Consider the following 20,619-nt stretch of genomic DNA (forward strand, 5'->3'; position numbering starts at 1 on the left):
TCTCTCAATTGCAGAGCAGAGCTACTGAGCCAAGCCTCTCTTCCTTCTATTGGCTGAAGCTCCCCCCTCTCCAGTCCCCTGGGGAAGGAAGGAAAGAGCCAGAGCTTCCTTTGCCCAGTTCCTTGGATCCCATGGGAGAGATACAAAGAAAGCATCTTTAAGACCAATGAGCGCTAACGTTTCAAGCCTGTTTTAATTTTTTTAAAAATATATATTTGCGTTATGCGTTCTTTATAAAATGTCTATCTCTGCTGCCTAATCTTAAACAGGTACACAGATGGCCCGGCCCAACAAGATCTCATTCATGTCAGATCTGGCCCTTTTAACAAATTACTTTGACACCCCTGCATAATTTTATAAACCTCTCTCATGCCCCCCCTTAGCTGTCTCTTTTCTAAACAAAAAAAGTCCCATCCTCTCTTCAGCCTTTCCTCCCCAGGGAAGATGCTCCAGCCCCCTCATCCGCTTGGTCGCCCCCCTCTGCACTTTCCCCAGCTCCGCAATGCCCGTTTGGACCAGAACTGCACCCAGGATTCCAAAGGAGGCTGCCCCATAAGATCCATCCAGGTGAGCCAGACGCAGCTGCTGCTCAGGTAGCAGAGAACATGAGGGTCTCTGCCACCTCATAGGCCTGCTGAGGGGCTCTCTGGCGCCCCCTGCTGGATTCACCCTGTTGCAGGGGAAAAAATCGATTCCCTTATTCCACAGTTTTTGTGCCGGATTCCTCGTCTGAAGAAGTGTGTTTAAGAGCACGCGAAAGCTTGCTCTGAATAAAAACGGGTTGGTCTCAAAGGTGCAACTTGACTCCTGCTTTGTTCAACTGCTTCAGACCAACACAGCTGCCCGCTTGGATCTTGGGGAGGGACGGTGGCTCAGTGGTAGAGCATCTGCTTGGTAAGCAGAAGGCCCCAGGTTCAATCCCTGGCATCTCCAAAAAAGGGTCCAGGCAAATAGGCGTGGAAAACCTCAGCTGGAGACCCTGGAGAGCCATGAATGGGGCTGTGGCTCAGTGCTAGAGCATCTGCTTGGTAAACAGAAGGCCCCAGGTTCAATCCCCGGCATCTCCAAAAAAGGGTCCAGGCAAATAGGCGTGGAAAACCTCAGCTTGAGACCCTGGAGAGCCATGAATGGGGCTGTGGCTCAGTGCTAGAAGATCTGTTTGGTAAGCGGAAGGTCCCAGGTTCAATCCCCGGCATCTCCAAAAAAGGGTCCAGGCAAATAGGCGTGGAAAACCTCAGCTTGAGACCCTGGAGAACCATGAATGGGGCTGTGGCTCAGTGCTAGAGGATCTGCTTGGTAAGCAGAAGGTCCCAGGTTCAATCCCCGGCATCTCCAAAAAAGGGTCCAGGCAAATAGGCGTGGAAGACCTCAGCTTGAGACCCTGGAGAGCCGCTGCCAGTCTGAGAAGACAATACTGACTTTGATGGACCAAGGGTCTGATTCAGTATAAGGCAGCTTCATATGTTCACATCCAAAAATTTACGGTCTTTATACTGTTTAAAGCATTCAGAGGTACTAATGCTTAGAAGCTCCTCGATTTTAGCTGCTGAAACAGAAAATTAGGTCAGTAGAAGGGGAGTTACTTCAGGACAGGGGTCTGTTGAGTAGGAGTTGATGGGCACGAGCCGGCACGATCTGCATGTGTCCCGCTGGTAGCAGAATATGGGGAAAGATTTTAATTAGGGATTAAGAATTTAGATTCTCAGGCTAGAAAACTAGATAAGGTTTAGAATTCTCTTTCAAAATGGTGTCTCTGGGCAAGTCAGCCACAAAACTGGGTTAAAGATCCTTAATAGAAACTTAGCATTTTTAAAAACGTTTAGAAAATTTAGAGATAGCAGGTATATGGCTATCTAAGAAGTATATTAATTAAGATACAGAGTAAGTCTAAGTTCTGAAATTGCTAACTACTGAAACTGCTCGCTACAATGACAAATAAGTCTTCTACCAACAATGTGCAAGCCATCTCCCAGCCCATATTTCTTATCTCCCAGCTCCCTCATAGGTCACTTAGTTAAGATGTGCAAAAGAGAAGGAATTCTGCCTCGTTTCTGTCAAGGAATGCAGCCTTTGAGTGTTACACAGAGCTCTTTGGCAGAATTAAGTTGGGACACTTAGCCAAACTTTTGAAGTCCAACAAACACCATTTGGGCATTTCATTAGTCAAACCACTGCAAGAGCTGGCTATGGCTTCAACAATCAGTGACACGGGGTACTAGGATGGACAGAACATCTTCAATGAGCCCTGGAAATATTTTACAATTAATACACTATTGTTGATAACAAATCCTATATTATATCAAGAAGAAGACGACGACATTGGCTTTGTATCCCACCCTCCACTCTGAATCTGAGTCTTAGAGCAGCTCACAATCTCCTTTATCTTCCTCCCCCCCAAAAAAACAAGCAACCTGTGAGGTGGGTGGAGCTGAGAGAGTTCTCACAGCAGCTGCCCTTTCAAGGACATCACTGCGAGAGCTACGGCTGACCCAAGGCCATTCCTGCAGCTGCAAGTGGAGGAGTGGGGGAATCAAACCTGGTTCTCCCAAATAAGAGTCTGCACACTTAGCCACTACACCAAACTGGCTCTCAAACTCAGTTAGCAAACTCCGCCCCCCTGTCCTGACATCTAAAACAAAGATTACATTGGATTGATATTCTGTCCTCTGCTCTGAATCTCAGAGCAGCTCACAATCTCCTTTATCTTCCACTCCCACAACAGACACCCTGTGAGGTGGGTGAGACTGAGAGAGCTCTCCCAGAAGCTGGCCTTTCAAGGACAGCACTGCAAGAGAGAGCTCTGGCTGACCCAAGGCCATTCCAGCAGCTGCAAGTGGAGGAGCATGGAATCAAACCCGGTTCTCCCAGAGAAGAGTCTGCACACTTAACTACTACTCCAAACTGGCTCTCTAATCAGAAATACAGACAAACAGCTAAGGTATCATTTATCTATGCAATGCTGTTGCTTTACTGGTGTTTGAGGCCCTCCCTCCCTCCAGCAAGGAAACAAAAACATGTCTAAAGCAAACTCCGCAGCCCCCTTCTCTATCCAACAGAAGCACAAAAAGCTGGAGACAAGAAAGGGGCCATGGCTCAGTGGCAGAGCCTCTGCTTGGCATGCAGAACGTCCCAGGTTCAATCCCTGGCATCTCCAGTTTCTGTTACTTACTCTTCCTGAAGTTACTTACTCTTCCAAGTCTACTTAAGTCCAGATATTGAAGCCACTCCCACATGCCTAAATCAATTTTTAAAAAATTGTTCTTTTCTGTGTGCAGGTATAATTTATGTGCTAAAAGACATCCAGATCAAGCCACTGGACTCAGTGATCAAAATGTTGCCGAAAGTAAATAGTCTCCTTCTGGCTAAGCCCTTTTTCTGCACAGGGAGTTCTATGGCATTCAGTCTTGCCTGAAGTTCCTCTTCTGAGCAGACCCACTGAGGAAATGTGAGCCTCCCCTCCTCGCTCCGAATAAGAAGGGCCACGATGTTTTCACGGCAGACTTTTTATGGGGTGGTCTGTCCTTGCCTTCCCCAGTCATCTACGCTTTCCCCCCTGCAAGCTGGGGACTCCTTTGACCAACCTCGGAAGGATGGAAGGCTGAGTCAACCTGGAGCCAGCGACCTGAAAACCCAACTTCCGCCGGGATCGCACTCAAGTCGTGAGCAGATAGTTCAGACCACAGTACTGGTGCTTTACCACTGGCCCCTCCCCAACCCCCCCCTCCCCCAGGCTCCGCCCCCAAATCTCCAGGAATTTCCAGAGGAGGCAACCCCCCTCCCCCGCACTGCATTTGCCCACTGAGCTGGAGCTTTCTTCCAGCAGGGTTCTGGATGCAGCAGGATCGCTCCCTTCTACCTCCTCAGCATAGTGCCCCACCCCACCCAGCTTCTCTGCAGGCTCCTTTGTGAGGGGAACAATCCCCGAGGCCGGCCATTAGCACTTGGATTAGAGTGGCTGAGTAAAGGGGGGGAGGAGCAAAATGCAGCTTTCTCCAGGGTCAATAGGAGACACCAATTTGGTGTCCTGGTGAAGTGTGCAGACTCTTATCTGGGAGAACCAGGTTTGATTCCCCACTCCTCCACTTGCACCTGCTGGAATGGCCTTGGGTCAGCCAGAGCTCTCTTATCTGGGAGAACCAGGTTTGATTCCCCACTCCTCCACTTGCACCTGCTGGAATGGCCTTGGGACAGCCAGAGCTCTCTTATCTGGGAGAACCGGGTTTGATTCCCCACTCCTCCACTTGCACCTGCTGGAATGGCCTTGGGTCAGCCAGAGCTCTCTTATCTTGGAGAACCGGGTTTGATTCCCCACTCCTCCACTTGCACCTGCTGGAATGGCCTTGGGACAGCCAGAGCTCTCTTATCTGGGAGAACCGGGTTTGATTCCCCACTCCTCCACTTGCACCTGCTAGCATGGCCTTGGGTCAGCCAGAGCTCTCTTATCTGGGAGAACCGGGTTTGATTCCCCACTCCTCCACTTGCACCTGCTGGAATGGCCTTGGGTCAGCCAGAGCTCTCTTATCTTGGAGAACCATGTTTGATTCCCCACTCCTCCACTTGCAGCTGCTGGAATGGCCTTGGGACAGCCAGAGCTCTCTTATCTGGGAGAACCGGGTTTGATTCCCCACTCCTCCACTTGCAGCTGCTGGAATGGCCTCGGGGCAGCCAGAGCTCTCTTATCTGGGAGAACCGGGTTTGATTCCCCACTCCTCCACTTGCAGCTGCTGGAATGGCCTTGGGTCAGCCAGAGCTCTCTTATCTGGGAGAACCGGGTTTGATTCCCCCCTCCTCCGCTTGCAGCTGCTGGAAGGGCCTTGGGTCTGCCAGAGCTCTCTTATTTGGGAGAACCGGGTTTGATTCCCCACTCCTCCGCTTGCAGCTGCTGGAATGGCCTTGGGTCAGCCAGAGCTCTCTTATCTGAGAGAACCGGGTTTGATTCCCCCCTCCTCCACTTGCACCTGCTGGAATGGCTTGGGTCAGCCAGAGCTCTCTTATTTGGGAGAACCGGGTTTGATTCCCCACTCCTCCGCTTGCAGCTGCTGGAATGGCCTTGGGTCAGCCAGAGCTCTCTTATCTGAGAGAACCGGGTTTGATTCCGCACTCCTCCACTTGCACCTGCTGGAATGGCTTTGGGTCAGCCAGAGCTCTCTTATCTGGGAGAACCGGGTTTGATTCCCCACTCCTCAACTTGCAGCTGCTGGAATGGCCTTGGGTCAGCCAGAGCTCTCTTATCTGGGAGAACCGGGTTTGATTCCCCACTCCTCCACTTGCAGCTGCTGGAATGGCCTTGGGTCAGCCAGAGCTCTCTTATCTGGGAGAACCGGGTTTGATTCCCCACTCCTCCGCTTGCAGCTGCTGGAATGGCCTTGGGTCAGCCAGAGCTCTCTTATTTGGGAGAACCGGGTTTGATTCCCCACTCCTCCACTTGCAGCTGCTGGAATGGCCTTGGGTCAGCCAGAGCTCTCTTATTTGGGAGAACCGAGTTTGATTCCCCACTCCTCCACTTGCAGCTGTTGGAATGGCCTTGGGTCAGCCAGAGCTCTCTTTTTTGGGAGAACCGAGTTTGATTCCCCACTCCTCCACTTGCACCAGCTGGAATGGCCTTGGGTCAGCCAGAGCTCTCTTATCTTGGAGAACCGGGTTTGATTCCCCACTCTTCCACTTGCAGCTGCTGGAATAGCCTTGGATCAGCCAAAGCTCTCTTATCTGGGAGAACCGGGTTTGATTCCCCACTCCTCCACTTCCACCTGCTGGAATGGCCTTGGGTCAGCCAGAGCTCTCTTATCTGGGAGAACCGGGTTTGATTCCCCACTCCTCCACTTGCAGCTGCTGGAATGGCCTTGGGTCAGCCAGAGCTCTCTTATCTGGGAGAACCGGGTTTGATTCCCCACTCCTCCACTTGCAGCTGCTGGAATGGCCTTGGGTCAGCCAGAGCTCTCTTATCTGGGAGAACCGGGTTTGATTCCCCACTCCTCCACTTGCACCTGCGGGAATAGCCTTGGGTCAGCCAGAGCTCTCTTATCTGGGAGAACTGGGTTTGATTCCCCCCTCCTCCACTTGCACCTGCTGGAATGGCCTTGGGTCAGCCAGAGCTCTCTTATTTGGGAGAACCGGGTTTGATTCCCCCCTCCTCCACTTGCAGCTGCTGGAATGGCCTTGGGTCAGCCGTAGCTCTCTTATCTGGGAGAACCGGGTTTGATTTCCCCCTCCTCCACTTGCTTCTGCTGGAATGGCCTTGGGTCAGCCAGAGCTCTCTTATCTGGGAGAACGGGGTTTGATTCCCCACTCCTCCACTTGCAGCTGCTGGAATGGCCTTGGGTCAGCCAGAGCTCTCTTATCTGGGAGTACCGGGTTTGATTCTCAACTCCTCCACTGGCAGCTGCTGGAATGGCCTTGGGTCAGTCAGAGCTCTGGCAGAGATTGTCCTTGAAAGGGCAGCTTCTGGGAGAGCTCTCTCAGCCCCACCCGCCTTCCAGGGTGTCTGTTGTGGCAGAGAAAGGTAAAAGGACTCTTATCTGGGAAAACTGGGTTTGATTCCCCACTCCGTGGGTTCAGGCAGGTTTTTAAGTCTCCCGCACACGCGTTGAAGGACTCTGGAGGACAACAGAAAGAACAGCGTTCGAGTCCATCTTTGAGAGTTAATTCTGGGTGGGCTCTCCTTCCTTGGAGGTTTTTAAACAGAGGCTGGCTGGCCACCTGACAGCAATGAGGATCCTGTGAATTTAGGGGGAGGGGTTTGTGATTTGCCTGCATTGTGCAGGGGGTTGGACTAGATGAGCCTGGAGGTCCCTTCCAACTCTAGGATTCTCCTTCCTTGGAGGTTTTTGAACAGAGGCTAGATGGCCATCTGACAGCAATGAAGATCCTGTGAATTTAGGGGGAGGGGTTTGTGAGTTTCCTGCCTTGTGCAGGGGGTTGACTGGATGACCCTGGAGGTCCCTTCCAACTCTATGATTCTCCTTCCTTGGAGGTTTTTCAACAGAGGCTAGATGGCCATCGGACAGCAATGAAGTTCCTGTGAATTTAGCGGGAGGTGCTTGTGAGTTTCCTGCATTGTGCAGGGGGTTGGACTCGATGACCCTGGAGGTCCCTTCCAAATCTAGGATTCTAGAAGCTTTCCTGTGTGAGCACGCTTCTTCAGATGCATTGAAAACCTTGAATGTATCTTCAGGACTGAATCGTCTGAATGAGTGTGCGTGCACATGAAAGCTGATAGGCAGAATTAAACTTGGTCGTCGTCGTAAAGGTGCCGCTGGAGCCGACCTTTGTTCTCTTGCTTCAGAACAACACGGCGACCCACCTGGATCTGACAACAGAACACTGAAATCCAACAGGCGCTGGACACGGATGATGCCTGGTTTGCCTAATCTGTGACCAGCGCTTGGGTGTAAACTAGATTCACCAGAAGATTTTTCGTGCAAACACCCCAGAGCTCATATCCTGCCTGGCTGAACCTGCTATTTCAACACGACATTTGCTCAGCCCCCAGTTTGGTTGTTATGTAGAGAACGGACGGGTTTGGGGTGTGTGGGTGTGTTTAAATGACTGATGGGTTTGTTTTGGCCAGCAGGTTCCGATGAAACAAAATGCACATTCTCTACAGAAGCACCAATTTTGCACTAGAAGCAGAGAATCTATTCTGCACTAGAATCTACACTAGAATCAGAGAATCTATTCTGCACTAGAATCTACACTGGAATCAGAGAATCTATTCTGCACTAGAATCTACACTGGAATCAGAGAATCTATTCTGCACTAGAATCTGCACTGGAATCACAGAATCTATTCTGCACTAGAATCTACACTGGAATCAGAGAATCTATTCTGCACTAGAATCTACACTAGAATCAGAGAATCTATTATGCACTAGAATCTATACTAGAATCAGAGAATCTGAAAATATTTTCTACACTAGAATCAGAGAATCTATTCTACACAAGAATCTACACTAGAATCAGAGAATCTATCTACACTAGAATTTATACTAGAATCAGAGAGTCTATTCTATTCAGAGAACATCAGAATCATAGAATGGACTCTATGATTCTATGACTTCAGGGTAGAATGGCAGTTTGGGGGACTACGGCTAAACCAGGATTCAAGGTCTAATACGAAACTGGTCGGTTTTAAAACTCGAAATGGCTGTGCTTGCCGGTGGGGAGAGCAAGCAGGTTTCATTCAAAGATGGGTCCAGAGCCTTCAACCTCCCCCGTCCCGCGGGGCTTCGCTGGCAGAGATTTCCAGCCTCCAAGGGGAGAAGGAACCAGTCCCACGGTCGGTTCATAGGCTCTAGGAAAGTCCCGGCACCCTACTCCAAAGCTGTTGTTCTGTTTGAAGGGGGAAGGAAATACAGAGCAAGCATTGCAGACGAACACTCTTCTCCGCATAGACAGCTTCAATAAAAGGGTAGTGGTCCCTTGTGCAAGCACCAGTTGTTTCCGACTCTGGGGTGACATCGCATCATGAAATTTTCACGGCAGACATTTTAAGGGGTGGTTTGCCATTGCCTTCCCCAGTCCTCTACACTTTCCCCCCCTGCAATTCAGGTACTCATTTTACTGACTTCAGAAGGATGGAAGGCTGAGTCAACCTTGAGCCAGCTACCTGAGCACAGCTTCCACTGGGATCAAACTCAGGTCATGAGCAGAGGGCTCCAACTGCAGTACTGCAGCTTTACCACTCTGCGCCACGGAGCTCTTCGACAGCTTCAATAGGGGATGGGATCAACATCTAGAGCAGAGGTCCATCAGTGGCTGTTAGCGACAGCATATTGTTGAACTCTCTGTCCAGGGCAAGTGATGCTCTGAATTCTGGGTGCTTTGAGGAGGGCACAGTGGGAGGACTTCTTATTTCTTATTTATTTATTACATTTGACTTATATCCCGCCCTCTCCGCAAGCGGACTCAGGGCGGCTCACAGTATCATTTGCACAGTTAAACTAATAAAATATATAAAACCATAATTTACAATTCACAGTTTAAAAACATATTACAATTTTTAAAACCATTATATAGTGCTGAATCCATACATTATAAGCGGCATTAAAATTCCAAACAGTGATCACCGGCATTCTGTGTGTATGACTTCTAGTGTCCTGGACCCACAGGTGGACCTCCTTATGGCACCTGTTTTTTTTTTGGCCACTGTGTAACACAGAGTGTTGAACTGGATGGGCCACTGGCATGATCCAACATGGCTTCTTTTATGTTAATAAGAACATAAGAGAAGCCATGTTAGATCAGGCCAATGGCCCATCCAGTCCAACACTCTGTGTCACACAGTGCCAAAAAATTTATACACACACACACACACACACACACTGTGGCTAATAGCCACTGATGGACCTGTGCTCCATATTTTTATCTAAACCCCTCTTGAAGGTGGCCATGCTTGTGGCCACCACCACCTCCTGTGGAAGTGAATTCCACATGTTAATCACCCTTTGGGTGAAGAAGTACTTTCTTTTATCCGTTTTAACCTGACTGCTCAGCAATTTCATTGAATGCCCACAAGTTCTTGTATTGTGAGAAAGGGAGAAAAGTACTTCTTTCTCTACTTTCTCCATCCCATGCATTATCTTGTAAACCTCTATCATGTCACCTCGCAGTTGACGTTTCTCCAAGCTAAAGAGTCCCAAGCGTTTCAACCTTTCTTCATAGGGAAAGTGTTCCAGCCCTTTAATCATTCTAGTTGCCTTTTTCTAGACTTTCTCCAATGCTATAATATCCTTTTTGAGGTGTGGCCACCAGAACTGCACACAGTACTCCAAATGAGACCGCACCATCGATTTATACAGGGGCATTATGATACTGGCTGATTTGTTTTCAGTTCCCTTCCTAATAGCTCCCAGCATGGCATTGGCCTTTTTTATTGCAAACACACACTGTCTTGACATTTTCAGTGAGTTCTCTACCACGACCCCAAGATCTCTCTCTTGGTCAGTCTCTGCCAGTTCACACCCCATCAACTTGTATTTGTAGCTGGGATTCTTGGCCCCAATGTGCATTACTTTGCACTTGGCCACATTGAACCGCATCTGCCACGTTGACGCCCACTCACCCAGCCTCAACAGATCCCTTTGGAGTTCCTCACAATCCTCTCTGGTTCTCACCACCCTGAACAATTTAGTGTCATCTGCAAACTTGGCCACTTCACTGCTCACTCCCAACTCTAAATCATTTATGAAGAAGTTAAAGAGCATGGGACCCAGTACTTACATGGGACCCAGTTCTTATGTGTCACAGAGTGTTGGACTAGATGGGCCACTGGCCTGATCCAACATGGCTTCTCTTATGTCCTTATGTCTGGGGCAGTGATGCTCTGTCTTCTTGGTGCTTGGGGGGGGGGGGCACAGTGGGAGGGCTTATAGTTTTCTGGCCCCACTGGTGGACCTCCTGATGACACCTGGGTTTCTTTGGCCACTGTGTGACACAGAGTGTTGGATTGGATGGGCCACAGACCTGCCTCTGCATCGCGACCTTGGGCTTCCTTGGGGGTCTCCAATCCAAGGACTAACCAGGGCTGACCCTGATTGGCTTCTGGAATTAGATGAGATCAGGCTGGGCTGGCCCTCCAGAGGTAAGAACACAAGAGAAGCCCTGTTGGATCAGGCCAAAGGCCCCCCCAGTCCAACACTCTGTGTCACACAGTGGCCAAAACCCAGGGGCCATCAGGAGGTCCATCAGTGGGGCCAGGACATTAAAAGCCCTCCCACTGTGCCCCCCACAAGCACCAAGAAGACAGAGCATCACTGCCCCAGACAGAAGAACATAATAGAAGCCATGTTGGATCAGGCCAATGGCCCCTCCAGATCAACACTCTGTGTCACACAGTGGCCCAAAAACCAGGTGCCATCAGGAGGTCCACCAGTGGAACCAGGACACTAGAAGTCCTCCCACTGTGCCCCCAAGGACCAAGAATACAGAGCATCACTGCCCCAGACATAAGAACATTAGAGAAGCCCTGTTGGATCAGGCCAGTGGCCCATCCAGTCCAACACTATGTGTCACATAAGAACATAAGAGAAGCCCTGTTGGATCAGGCCAGTGGCCCCTCCAGTCCAGCACTCTGTGTCACATAAGAACATTAGAGAAGCCCTGTTGGATCAGGCCAATGGCCCATCCAGTCCAACACTATGTGTCACATAAGAACATTAGAGAAGCCCTGTTGGATCAGGCCAATGGCCCATCCAGTCCAACACTCTGTGTCACATAAGAACGTAAGAGAAGCCATGTTGGGTCAGGCCAATGGCCCATCCAGTCCAACACTCTGTGTCACATAAGAACATAAGAGAAGCCCTGTTGGATCAGGCCAGTGGCCCCTCCAGTCCAACACTCTGTGTCACATAAGAACATAAGAGAAGCCATGTTGGATCAGGCCAATGGCCCATCCAGTCCAACACTCTGTGTCACATAAGAACATTAGAGAAGCCCTGTTGGATCAGGCCAATGGCCCATCCAGTCCAACACTCTGTCACACAGTGATCAAAACCCAGGTGCCATCAGGAGGTCGATTAGTGGGACCAGAACACCAGAAGTCCTCCCACTGTGCCCCCCCAAGCACCCAGAATACAGAGCATCACTGCCCCAGACAGAGAATTCTGTCCCCTCCTGCGCCCCCACCCCCGTGCTCAGTTTCCCGAATCTGATGGGCTCAGAACAGCCACTGGGCCATCCAGGGCAGGAAAAGAGCCACCCAGAGAGGTAACTTGAGGTTGCCTGCCTTTGTGTACCGACCCTGGACTTCCTTGGTGGTCTCCTCTCCAAGGGGTCTTCTTGGGCAGCTGCCTTTGATAGAAGGAGGAGGAGGCGGAAGAAGAAGGAGGAGGAGGAGAAGAAGGAGGAGCAGAAGGAGGAGAAAGAAGAAGGAGGAGAAGGAGGAGGAGGAGATGAAGGAGGAGGAGGAGAAGGAGATGAAGGAGGAGGAGGAGAAGAAGGAGGAGCAGAAGGAGGAGAAAGAAGAAGGAGGAGAAGGAGGAGGAGAAGGAGGAGAAGAAGGAGGAGGAGGAGGAGGAGATGAAGGAGGAGGAGGAGAAGGAGAAGGAGGAGAAGAAGAAGGAGGAAGGAGAAGAAAGAGGAGGAGAAGCAGAAGCAGAAGAAGATTTATCCCCTGCCCTTCTCTCTGAATCAGAGACTCAGCGGGGCTTACAATCTCCTATATTAGGGGTGGCCAATGGTAGCTCTCCAGATGTTTTTTGCCTACAACTCCCATCAGCCCCAGCCAGCATGGCCAATGGCTGGGGCTGATGGGAGTTGTAGGCAAAAAAATCTGGAGAGCTACTGTTGGCCACCCCTGTCCTATATCTTCCTCCCCCACAACAGACACCCTGTGAGGTGGGTAGGGCTGAGAGAGCTCTCCCAGAAGCTGCCCTTTCAAGGACAACTCCTAGGAGAGCTCTGGCTGACCCAAGGCCATTCCAGCAGCTGCAAGTGGAGGAGACGGGATTCAAACCCGGTGCTCCCAGATATGAGTCCACACTTAACCACTACTACACCAGACTGGCTTCGGGGAAAGGGGACTTCGAGCTGGATCGCGCTAACATGAAGGCTGTCGGGCTAACCCAGCGGCCTCCCCCAATTCCCAGGGACTTCTTGCGCCTAAGTATACAGAAGATTATTTAATTGCAAAGAGAGAATCGCGCCCTTCTCTTTGGCCGGCTCGGCGGGTTTTCAGAGCAATTTCCCTGCAGTCCGATCGGGCCCCGCCGATTTCAGGAGACCGAGTAAGCGGCGGCTCAAGTGCTTTGCGGCTCTCGCTTCATCTGCGGCCCAACACGCTGAGCCGGCTTCCGTTTGAGGGGATCCAGCAGCCCGGATCGACCCCCCGCCCGCTCTGAATATCTGGGGCTTTCGCGCTCCGGACGCGCCTGGAAGGACCCCCGCGTCTCCCCTGCAGATCTCGCTCCGGGCGAGAGAGCCGGCGGTCTGAATGGGGCAGTCGAGGGTCAAGCGCGCCCGGGCTCCGGAAGGCGCGTGGGGCTGGCTGCGCTCTTTGGAAGCCGCGGAGAAAGGCGCTCCAGCCGGGCTTGCCTCCCCGCCGGCTTTGGCCAGGCGAAACCCGTCCCGGGGCTGCAAGAATCCGCCGTCGGTTTAGCTGGAATCTCCTCCAGAGAGCGAGTTTGGTGTGGTGGTTAAGCGCGCGGACTCTTACCTGGGAGAACCGGGTTTGATGCCCCACTCCTCCACTTGCACCTGCTGGAATGGCCTTGGGTCAGCCATAGCTCTGGCAGAGGTTTTCCTTGAAAGGGCAGCTGCCCGGAGAGCTCTCTCAGCCCCACCAACCTCACAGGGTTTGATTCCCCACTCCTCCATTTGCAGCTGCTGGAATGGCCTTGGGTCAGCCAGAGCTTTCGTTGGAGTTGTCCTTGAGGAGGCAGCTTCTGGGAGAGCTCTCTCAGCCCCACCCACCTCACAGGGTGTATGTTGTGGGGGAGGAAGGTAAAAGAGATTGTGAGCCGCTCTGAGATTCGTGGGGGAGGGCAGGATATAAATCCAATATCTTCTTCTTCTTCTTAGTTTTGGCTGGAACCTCCGAAATTAATTTCAAGGATTCCTCCGTTTCAGTCCAGGAACAAATAGAGAGACAGAGAATAGTCCGGAATGGTGTCATCTTTAGCGTCAACCTGGAAATTTTCCTAAAAGCAAAGGAGGGCGGGATATAAACCCAAGAGAGCCAGTTTGGTGTAGCAGTTAAGTGTGCGGACTCTTATCTGGGAGAACCGGGTTGGATTCCCCACTCCTCCACTTGCAGCTGCTGGAATGGCCTTGGGTCAGCCAGAGCTTTCCGTAGGAGTTGTCCTTGAAGGGGCAGCTTCTGGGAGAGCTCTCTCAGCCCCACCCACCTCACAGGATGTCTGTTGTGTGTATGTGTGTGTAGGGGAGGTAAAGGGGATCGTGGGTCGCTCTGAGATTCAGGATGGAGGGCAGGATATAAATCCAATCTCTTCTCCTTCTCCTTCTCCTTCTCCTTCTCCTTCTCCTTCTCCTTCTCCTTCTCCTTCTCCTTCTCCTTCTCCTCCTCCTCCTCCTCCTCCTCCTCCTCCTCCTCCTCCTCCTCCTCCTCCTCCTCCTCCTCCTCCTTCTTCTTCTTCTTCTTCTTCTCTCTTCTTCTTCTTCTTCTTCTTCTTCTTCTTCTCTTCTTCTTCTTCTTCTTCTTCTTCTTCTTCTTCTTCTTCTTCTTCTTCGTTTGGCTGGAACCTCCGAAATTAATTTCAAGGATTCCTCGGTTTCGGTCCAGGAACAAAGAGAGAGAGAATCTCCTGGAATGGTGTCGTCTTTAGCGTCAACCTGGAAACCAAACGGCGGTCCCGCTGCTTCTTGGAAGACGAATACGATGCATTCCGAGGGTCAGAGAGCTCCCTTGGCTTCACCCGCCCCACCGGGGGCTGAGGAAGCCGGCTGCGACCCCCCGGATTGGGGTCTCCTTTTGGGAAGGGACGGTGGCTCAGTGGTAGAGCATCTGCTTGGGAAGCAGAAGGTCCCAGGTTCAATCCCCGGCATCTCCAACTCGAAAGAGTCCAGGCAAGTAGGCATGAAGAACCTCAGCTGGAGACCCTGGAGAGCCATGAATGGGGCTGTGGCTCAGTGGTAGAGCATCTGCTAGGGAAGCAGAAGGTCCCAGGTTCGATCCCCGGCATCTCCAACTCAAAAGGGTCCAGGCAAATAGGCGTGAAGAACCTCAGCTGGAGAAAGAGCCGCTGCCAGGCTGAGTAGACAATACTGATTTGGATGGACCCGGGGAGGGGAAGGGGTCTGATTCAGCATACGGCAGCTTCATACGTTCAGATACCGCGGGACCGGCTTCGATGCCGGAGCCAGAAACTTTCGCGTTTACATTGAGAGCGAAAGGAAGGGGAGCTATTCGGAGAACGGAAGGCCCGGGAATCGTCCTCATTTTTGGCTCTGGGGCATTCCAGAGTCGCGTTTCCCCATTTTGGGCACAGGCCTGCTCGTCTGAGCGCAATCTCTCGCGTCAGCTCTGGAATTAATCCGCCTTCCCTCGCCTTTCCCCAGTTTTCTCCCGATTCTAAATGTCGCCAGTTTGCATTTCAGGGGGGTTCTGCGGCCAGGGGGTCCGTTTCCGCCCCGGGCGTCGCCAGAAGGCTGAGGAGTCCAGAGGCGGTTCCGAATCTCTGAAGAAAGTCCAGATTCGTTGGCTGTTTTCAAAGCTAGAACGAAAGACCCGAAGGAAAGGAGCTGGCCGCGCGCGGAGTTCCCTTGCAACGGAAAAGGCGGAGTGCGTTTGCCAGGCGAGCGGATTCGAATTGGGTTTCGTTCACACCAGAAAAAGAGTGACATCGGAGTCGTTCCAATGCTTAAATAGCTGGGGGGGGGGCGATTTCCGACTCCCTTCTCTCCCCACCCCCCAGCTAGGCGCAAGGGCACTGAAATTAAAAACCCCACTAAGGCAAGTCGGCGTTTACTAGGAGTAAGAAAGATCCAGTTGGGCCGCCGCGTTGGTCTGAAGCAGCAGAACCGAGTAGGAGCCCAGCGGCACCTTGAAGATCAACAACGACCAATTTCGCACTTAGACCTGGTTTCACTCTGTCCCCAAACGGACATTGTACACTAGAATCAGAGAATCACAGAGTTGGTTTCACCGATTCTCTGATTCTAGTGTAGAATGTCGGTTTGGGGCGGGGGGCAGAGTTAAACCAGGATGAAAGGTCTAGTGGGAAATCGGTCTTCAGAACGGAAGCTTTCGGAGCCTGCAGACTTCTTCAGACGAGGAAGGAGGTGCCGCGAGCAAAGCTACACAGAGCTGATGGGGTTTAGAGCGCAAACTTCGCCAGCTCTATGCAGCTTGGCTTACTTTACCTGATCCGTCGTCTGAAGAAGTGTGCGAGGAACACGCCACAGCTTCCGTTCTGAAGAAAAGTTGGTCGGTCCTCAAGGTGCCACCGGGCTCCTGCTTTGTTCTACTTAGGAGGAAGCCTCAGCGGAGACAGCGGGGCCTGCTTTCGAGTAAACCAGGGCTGCGCACACGGACTGCGCTGGAACTAAAGAGGAGGGCCGGACTGCATTACAAACCTGCGCGAGGGAACGGAGGAACGGAGCGCATCCGCGTGAATCCACCCCAGCCCAGCAAATCCGGACTGAAGAGAGAGCCGGGAGGGGCGCCCGGTTGGGAGATCCCTGTCCGGACAAAAGCACGTTCCGCCGTCCTTCCGCTTACACAGAACTCTTCGGCCCCGGACTTGGCGGAGAAGGCTTGCAAGCGGGCACGTCGTGAAAAGCGAGAGAAGTCACTGTGTGACACAGAGTGTTGGACTTGATGGGCCGTTGGCCTGATCCAACATGGCTTCTCTTATGTTCTTATGTTCTTGGTTTAGCACAGCTCAAGGGGGTTCGCCGCGGATCGGGACCCTCAGAAGGGCTCCGCTTGACGTTGTTTCTGGGAGCGCCCCGTTCGGTTCTCCAAGCCGATTTGTCACGTTAATTTCCCGACCCTGGGGAGGGGGAAGGGAGGGCGTTTCCCTCACTCGGATCGGGACCATACCGGGTGGGCTTCAACCTCACCCTCGCGTCGTTCAGCCCTTTCCCCGGGGTCCCGATCCAAATCGCACCTGGAAATGGTTTCAAATTGTCGTTGGGGGGTTCCTAGCGAGGTTTCTTTCTGGTTCCCAGCGGGAACGGAGACTAGAATTTCGTATTAATGAAGAACAGGGCAAGGGGGGGAACGAGTTTGGGAGCACCGTCGAAACGAAACGATCCGAAATCCGACCACGTTTAAATGACCTCCCCCCCCCCCGCCGCCCCAAATTCTGCTGCAACAAACGGAGGGGGCGGCTCGTCTCCAAATCCGTCATTTCGTTTCTCCGCCGCGCCTTTTCCTGGTCAATTTCAAATGCATTTGTTTTGTTTTTTTCAAATTGTCTTGAAATTGACCAGCAAAGAGATGTCCGCAAAATCGCAGCGAAGGGACCGCCTTCTCCGCCTCCGGAGGCGCGATCCTGGCCCGCAGCGGTCCAGACAGAGAGCCATTTGGGGGATCTTGATTTCCATGCGCCCCCTGAGCGGCGGGGATTCATCTCCCGCCGCCGACGCCCGGCTCTTTCCTCCCCCACCCCTAGATGAATCCCCATTAAAAATATCCAATTAGATTGCTCGATCCAATCCCTCCGTTGGCCGGTAACCTGATTACCCATTAATTCGTCGGGGCTGTGAAAGAGAGGGGTTCGGAGCCCCCTTAACTCGATTAGGCGCAAATCTTATATCTTTATAACCGCATTTGCAAAATTGGTTTATATACCTGGTGGGTCGCCGCCGGCTCCCCCCACCTCTCCCTGCGAAGGGGAAGGGAATAAAGGCACGAGTGGCTCCCGGTAAAGCACAAGTGCGGGAAGGGCCGGACCGGACCGGGCTTCTCCGGACCCGCCACCTGCCCTGCCTACCGGAGCGCCCTTTTGCGTGCGCCCTTGGGCACCCGGCGTCGTGCGCTCCGGGCTGCGTCCTTCCCTGTAGAGTAGGGCGAGGGCCCGTGGCCACGCCGTGCGCCCAGGGCGCAATTGGCCGTGCCCAAGGGCTGCGTCCTTACCTGTGGAGTAGGCGAGGGCTGGTGGTCGCGCAGAGCGCCCAGGGCGCAATTGGCCGTGCCCAAGGGCTGCGTCCTTACCTGTGGAGTAGGGCGAGGGCTGGTGGTCGCGCAGTGCGCCCAGGGCGCAATTGGCCGTGCCCAACGGCTGGCAGGTCGGGTTGGCGGCGAAGCTGCTGCGGATGGGGTTGTACTGAAAGGTGTTGGCCTGGCTGCAGGAGTTGAAGTCGGCGTAAGCCGAAGCCTCCATGGCGGCCATGCAGGAGTCGTAGGAGTTCAGGTAGGAGTAATCCATTTGGTACATGGAGCGCCGCTGCGCCGGGCCGACGGGGCGGGCGGCTGATATAGTTGGCGGCGCTCGGGGCCAGGCGAGGGACGAGGCGGCCGCTCCTTTGCATGACAAAGTCTCCCGGAGTCTATTGGGGGCAGGAGCGCGCCGAGAGGGGCGGGGGGCGCCCGCAGGCCCGCCCACCCCGTCCATCACTCGCCAGGCTTTTAACCCCTTCGGGGGTGCTCCCGGACGCGCCGGAGTGAGAGAGAGGCGGGGGCGTCTGGAGGAGGACGGGGTCTCCTTCCCCCCCCACTGAAAGTACTGGGGGGCAGCCACAGCCCTCTCTTTCTAGCAGAGAGGCCGCCCCCGGCCCTCCCCCTCCCCAGTGGGGGCTCAGACCCCACCACAGCCAAGAAAGAGGGTTCCAACGAGAAGAAACCGGGGTGCTGGGGAGAGAAAGGGGGCATAAGAACATAAGAAAGCCATATTGGATCAGGCCAATGGCCCCTCCAGTCCAACACTCTGTGTCACATAAGAACATAAGAGAAGCCCTGTTGGATCAGGCCAGTGGCCCCTCCAGTCCAACACTCTGTGTCACATAAGAACATAAGAGAAGCCCTGTTGGATCAGGCCAGTGGCCCCTCCAGTCCAACACTCTGTGTCACATAAGAACATGAGAGAAGCCCTGTTGGATCGGGCCAGTGGCCCCTCCAGTCCAACACTCTGTGTCACATAAGAACATAAGAGAAGCCCTGTTGGATCAGGCCAGTGGCCCCTCCAGTCCAACACTCTGTGTCACATAAGAACATAAGAAAGCCATTTGGATCAGGCCAATGGCCCATCCTGTCCAACACTCTGTGTCACACAGTGGCCAAAAAAATTATACACACACACACACACACAAACATGTGTGGCTAATAGCCACTGATGGACCTCTGCTCCATATTTTTATCTAACCCTCTCTTGAAGCTGGTTATGCTTGTACCCGCCACCACCTCCTGCGGCAGTGAATTCCACATGTCAATCACCCTTTGGGTGAAGAACGACTTCCTTTTATCCGTTCTAACTCGACTGCTCAGCAACTTCATTGAATGCCCACGAGTTCTTGTATTGTGAGAAAGGGAGAAAAGGACTTCTTTCTCTACCTTCTCCATCCCATGCATAATCTTGTAAATCTCTCTTACGTCACCCCGCAGTCGACGTTTCTCCAAGCTAAAGAGCCCTAAGCGTTTCATCCTTTCTTCATAGGGAAAGTGTTCCAAACCTTTAATCATTCTAGTTGCCCTTTTCTGGACTTTCTCCAATGCTATAATATCCTTTTTGAGGTGCGGCGACCAGAACTGCACACAGTACTCCAAATGAGACCGCACCATCGATTTATACAGGGGCATCATGATACTGGCTGATTTGTTTTCAATTCCCTTCCTAATAATTCCCAGCATGGCGTTGGCCTTTTTTATTGCAAACGCACCCTGTCTTGACACTTTCAGTGAGTTATCTACCACGACCCCAAGATCTCTCTCTTGGTCAGTCTCTGCCAGTTCACACCCCATCAGCTTGTATTTGTAGCTGGGCCCCAATAGATTCCCAGATTGTGCTGGCCCCCCAAAGCGGGGCTCTCTAGCTCTCGGGGGGGGGGGGGGAGGTCTTCTGTTTCTGCAGAAGCAAAGGCCGGCTCCAACCCCGCAGGGCTGCCGCGTCTCTTTCCCAATGTGCTGGATTCCCACGAGCTTCCAGGCCCTGACGCGTCATTCGTGACACGTGTCTTCTTCCTGGGCTGCGGAGGGACCTGCGGGTTGGCCGGGGGCGGGGGGCTGTAGAGGCCTTCTCTCGCTTCCCCCCTCGTCGAGTCCAGCGGGATGGGCAGCGTTGGCCGGCCTGGCTGCGGGTTCGAGGGCGGGGCAGGAATCCAACGCGCGATCTTGGGTGGGTCGCTCGGGAGGCTGCAGGATCGGGACCTTCTCTGGTTCCGAAGTCGCGTTCCCTCTCTGGGAGGGGTGGGGAGGGAAGGAAGCGCGTCCTGAGCATGGCCTGCCTTTCAGGGGTGGCGCGCGCGAGAGAGGGGGATTTTTTTGCTTGGGGAAAACGGGGTGGGAATTTCTAAAGCCAGGCCTGACGCGATGCTTGGACGACTATTTGGAGGCAACGCGGGAGGGGAAGGAGCAGGTCTCTGCCTCTTGCCCAGCGCCCCCCCCCCGTGTGTCTTGGGGGCGGGGCTGCTCCCTTCCTCCTCTGTAGGGCCCCCAGCCGAGGGAAGAGCCGGGCCCTTTTGCAGAAGAGGAAACGAACAGCAGGACAGATGTTGCCTTGGCTCAGCCCCCACCCATCGGGGAGGCGGTGGCTGCCGCTTTGGGGGCAGGGAAGGGCGCGGAGGGGGGGCAGGGCAGGACAGGGGCCGCCCCTTGCACTCGGGGTCTCCCTGCAGGGCACAGTTCGGAGGCCCCCTCCCCTCGGCGCTTCCCCCCGCCTTCCCCACCCCGCCTCTGACCCAGGTTGGCTCCTCTTTGCCGAGCTGCTCTGGGCCGGGGCACGTGGGGCCTTTTGCGATGTTGGAATCCGGTTCGAAGCCCGGGATTCTGCATAGGGCCTGATTCGGTTCCGGGGCGCTCCGCCCCGCGTCTCCGCCTGACAGGCCGGCAAGAATCCCCACTGACCCTGGGCAGGGATCCCGCGGGCTGCTGCGCTCCGCTCGCCCTCCTCCTCTTCCTCCTTCTCCTCCTCCTCCTCCTCCTCCTCCACTTCCTCTTCTTCGTCCTCCTCTTCCTTCTCCTTCTCCTCCTCCTCTCCTGCTTCCTCCTCCTCCTTTTCTTCCTCTT

General features: G+C 53.3%; 1 protein-coding gene across 1 annotated transcript in view; it reads right to left on the reverse strand.

Moving 5' to 3' along the window:
- The window catches only part of LOC132568872 (paired mesoderm homeobox protein 2A-like), a 24,943-nt gene extending 7,030 nt beyond the window's left edge, over window positions 1–17,913 (reverse strand). Inside the window, exon 1 of the mRNA XM_060235058.1 lies at window positions 17,614–17,913. Within this exon, the coding sequence (XP_060091041.1) occupies window positions 17,614–17,836 (223 nt within the window). The 5' untranslated portion in view covers window positions 17,837–17,913. The remainder of the gene's footprint in view (window positions 1–17,613) is intronic.
- Between the last annotated feature and the right edge of the window lie 2,706 nt (window positions 17,914–20,619).

This window comes from Heteronotia binoei, chromosome 3 (genome assembly GCF_032191835.1).
Source record: "Heteronotia binoei isolate CCM8104 ecotype False Entrance Well chromosome 3, APGP_CSIRO_Hbin_v1, whole genome shotgun sequence".
Classification (NCBI taxonomy): Eukaryota; Metazoa; Chordata; class Lepidosauria; order Squamata; family Gekkonidae; genus Heteronotia; species Heteronotia binoei.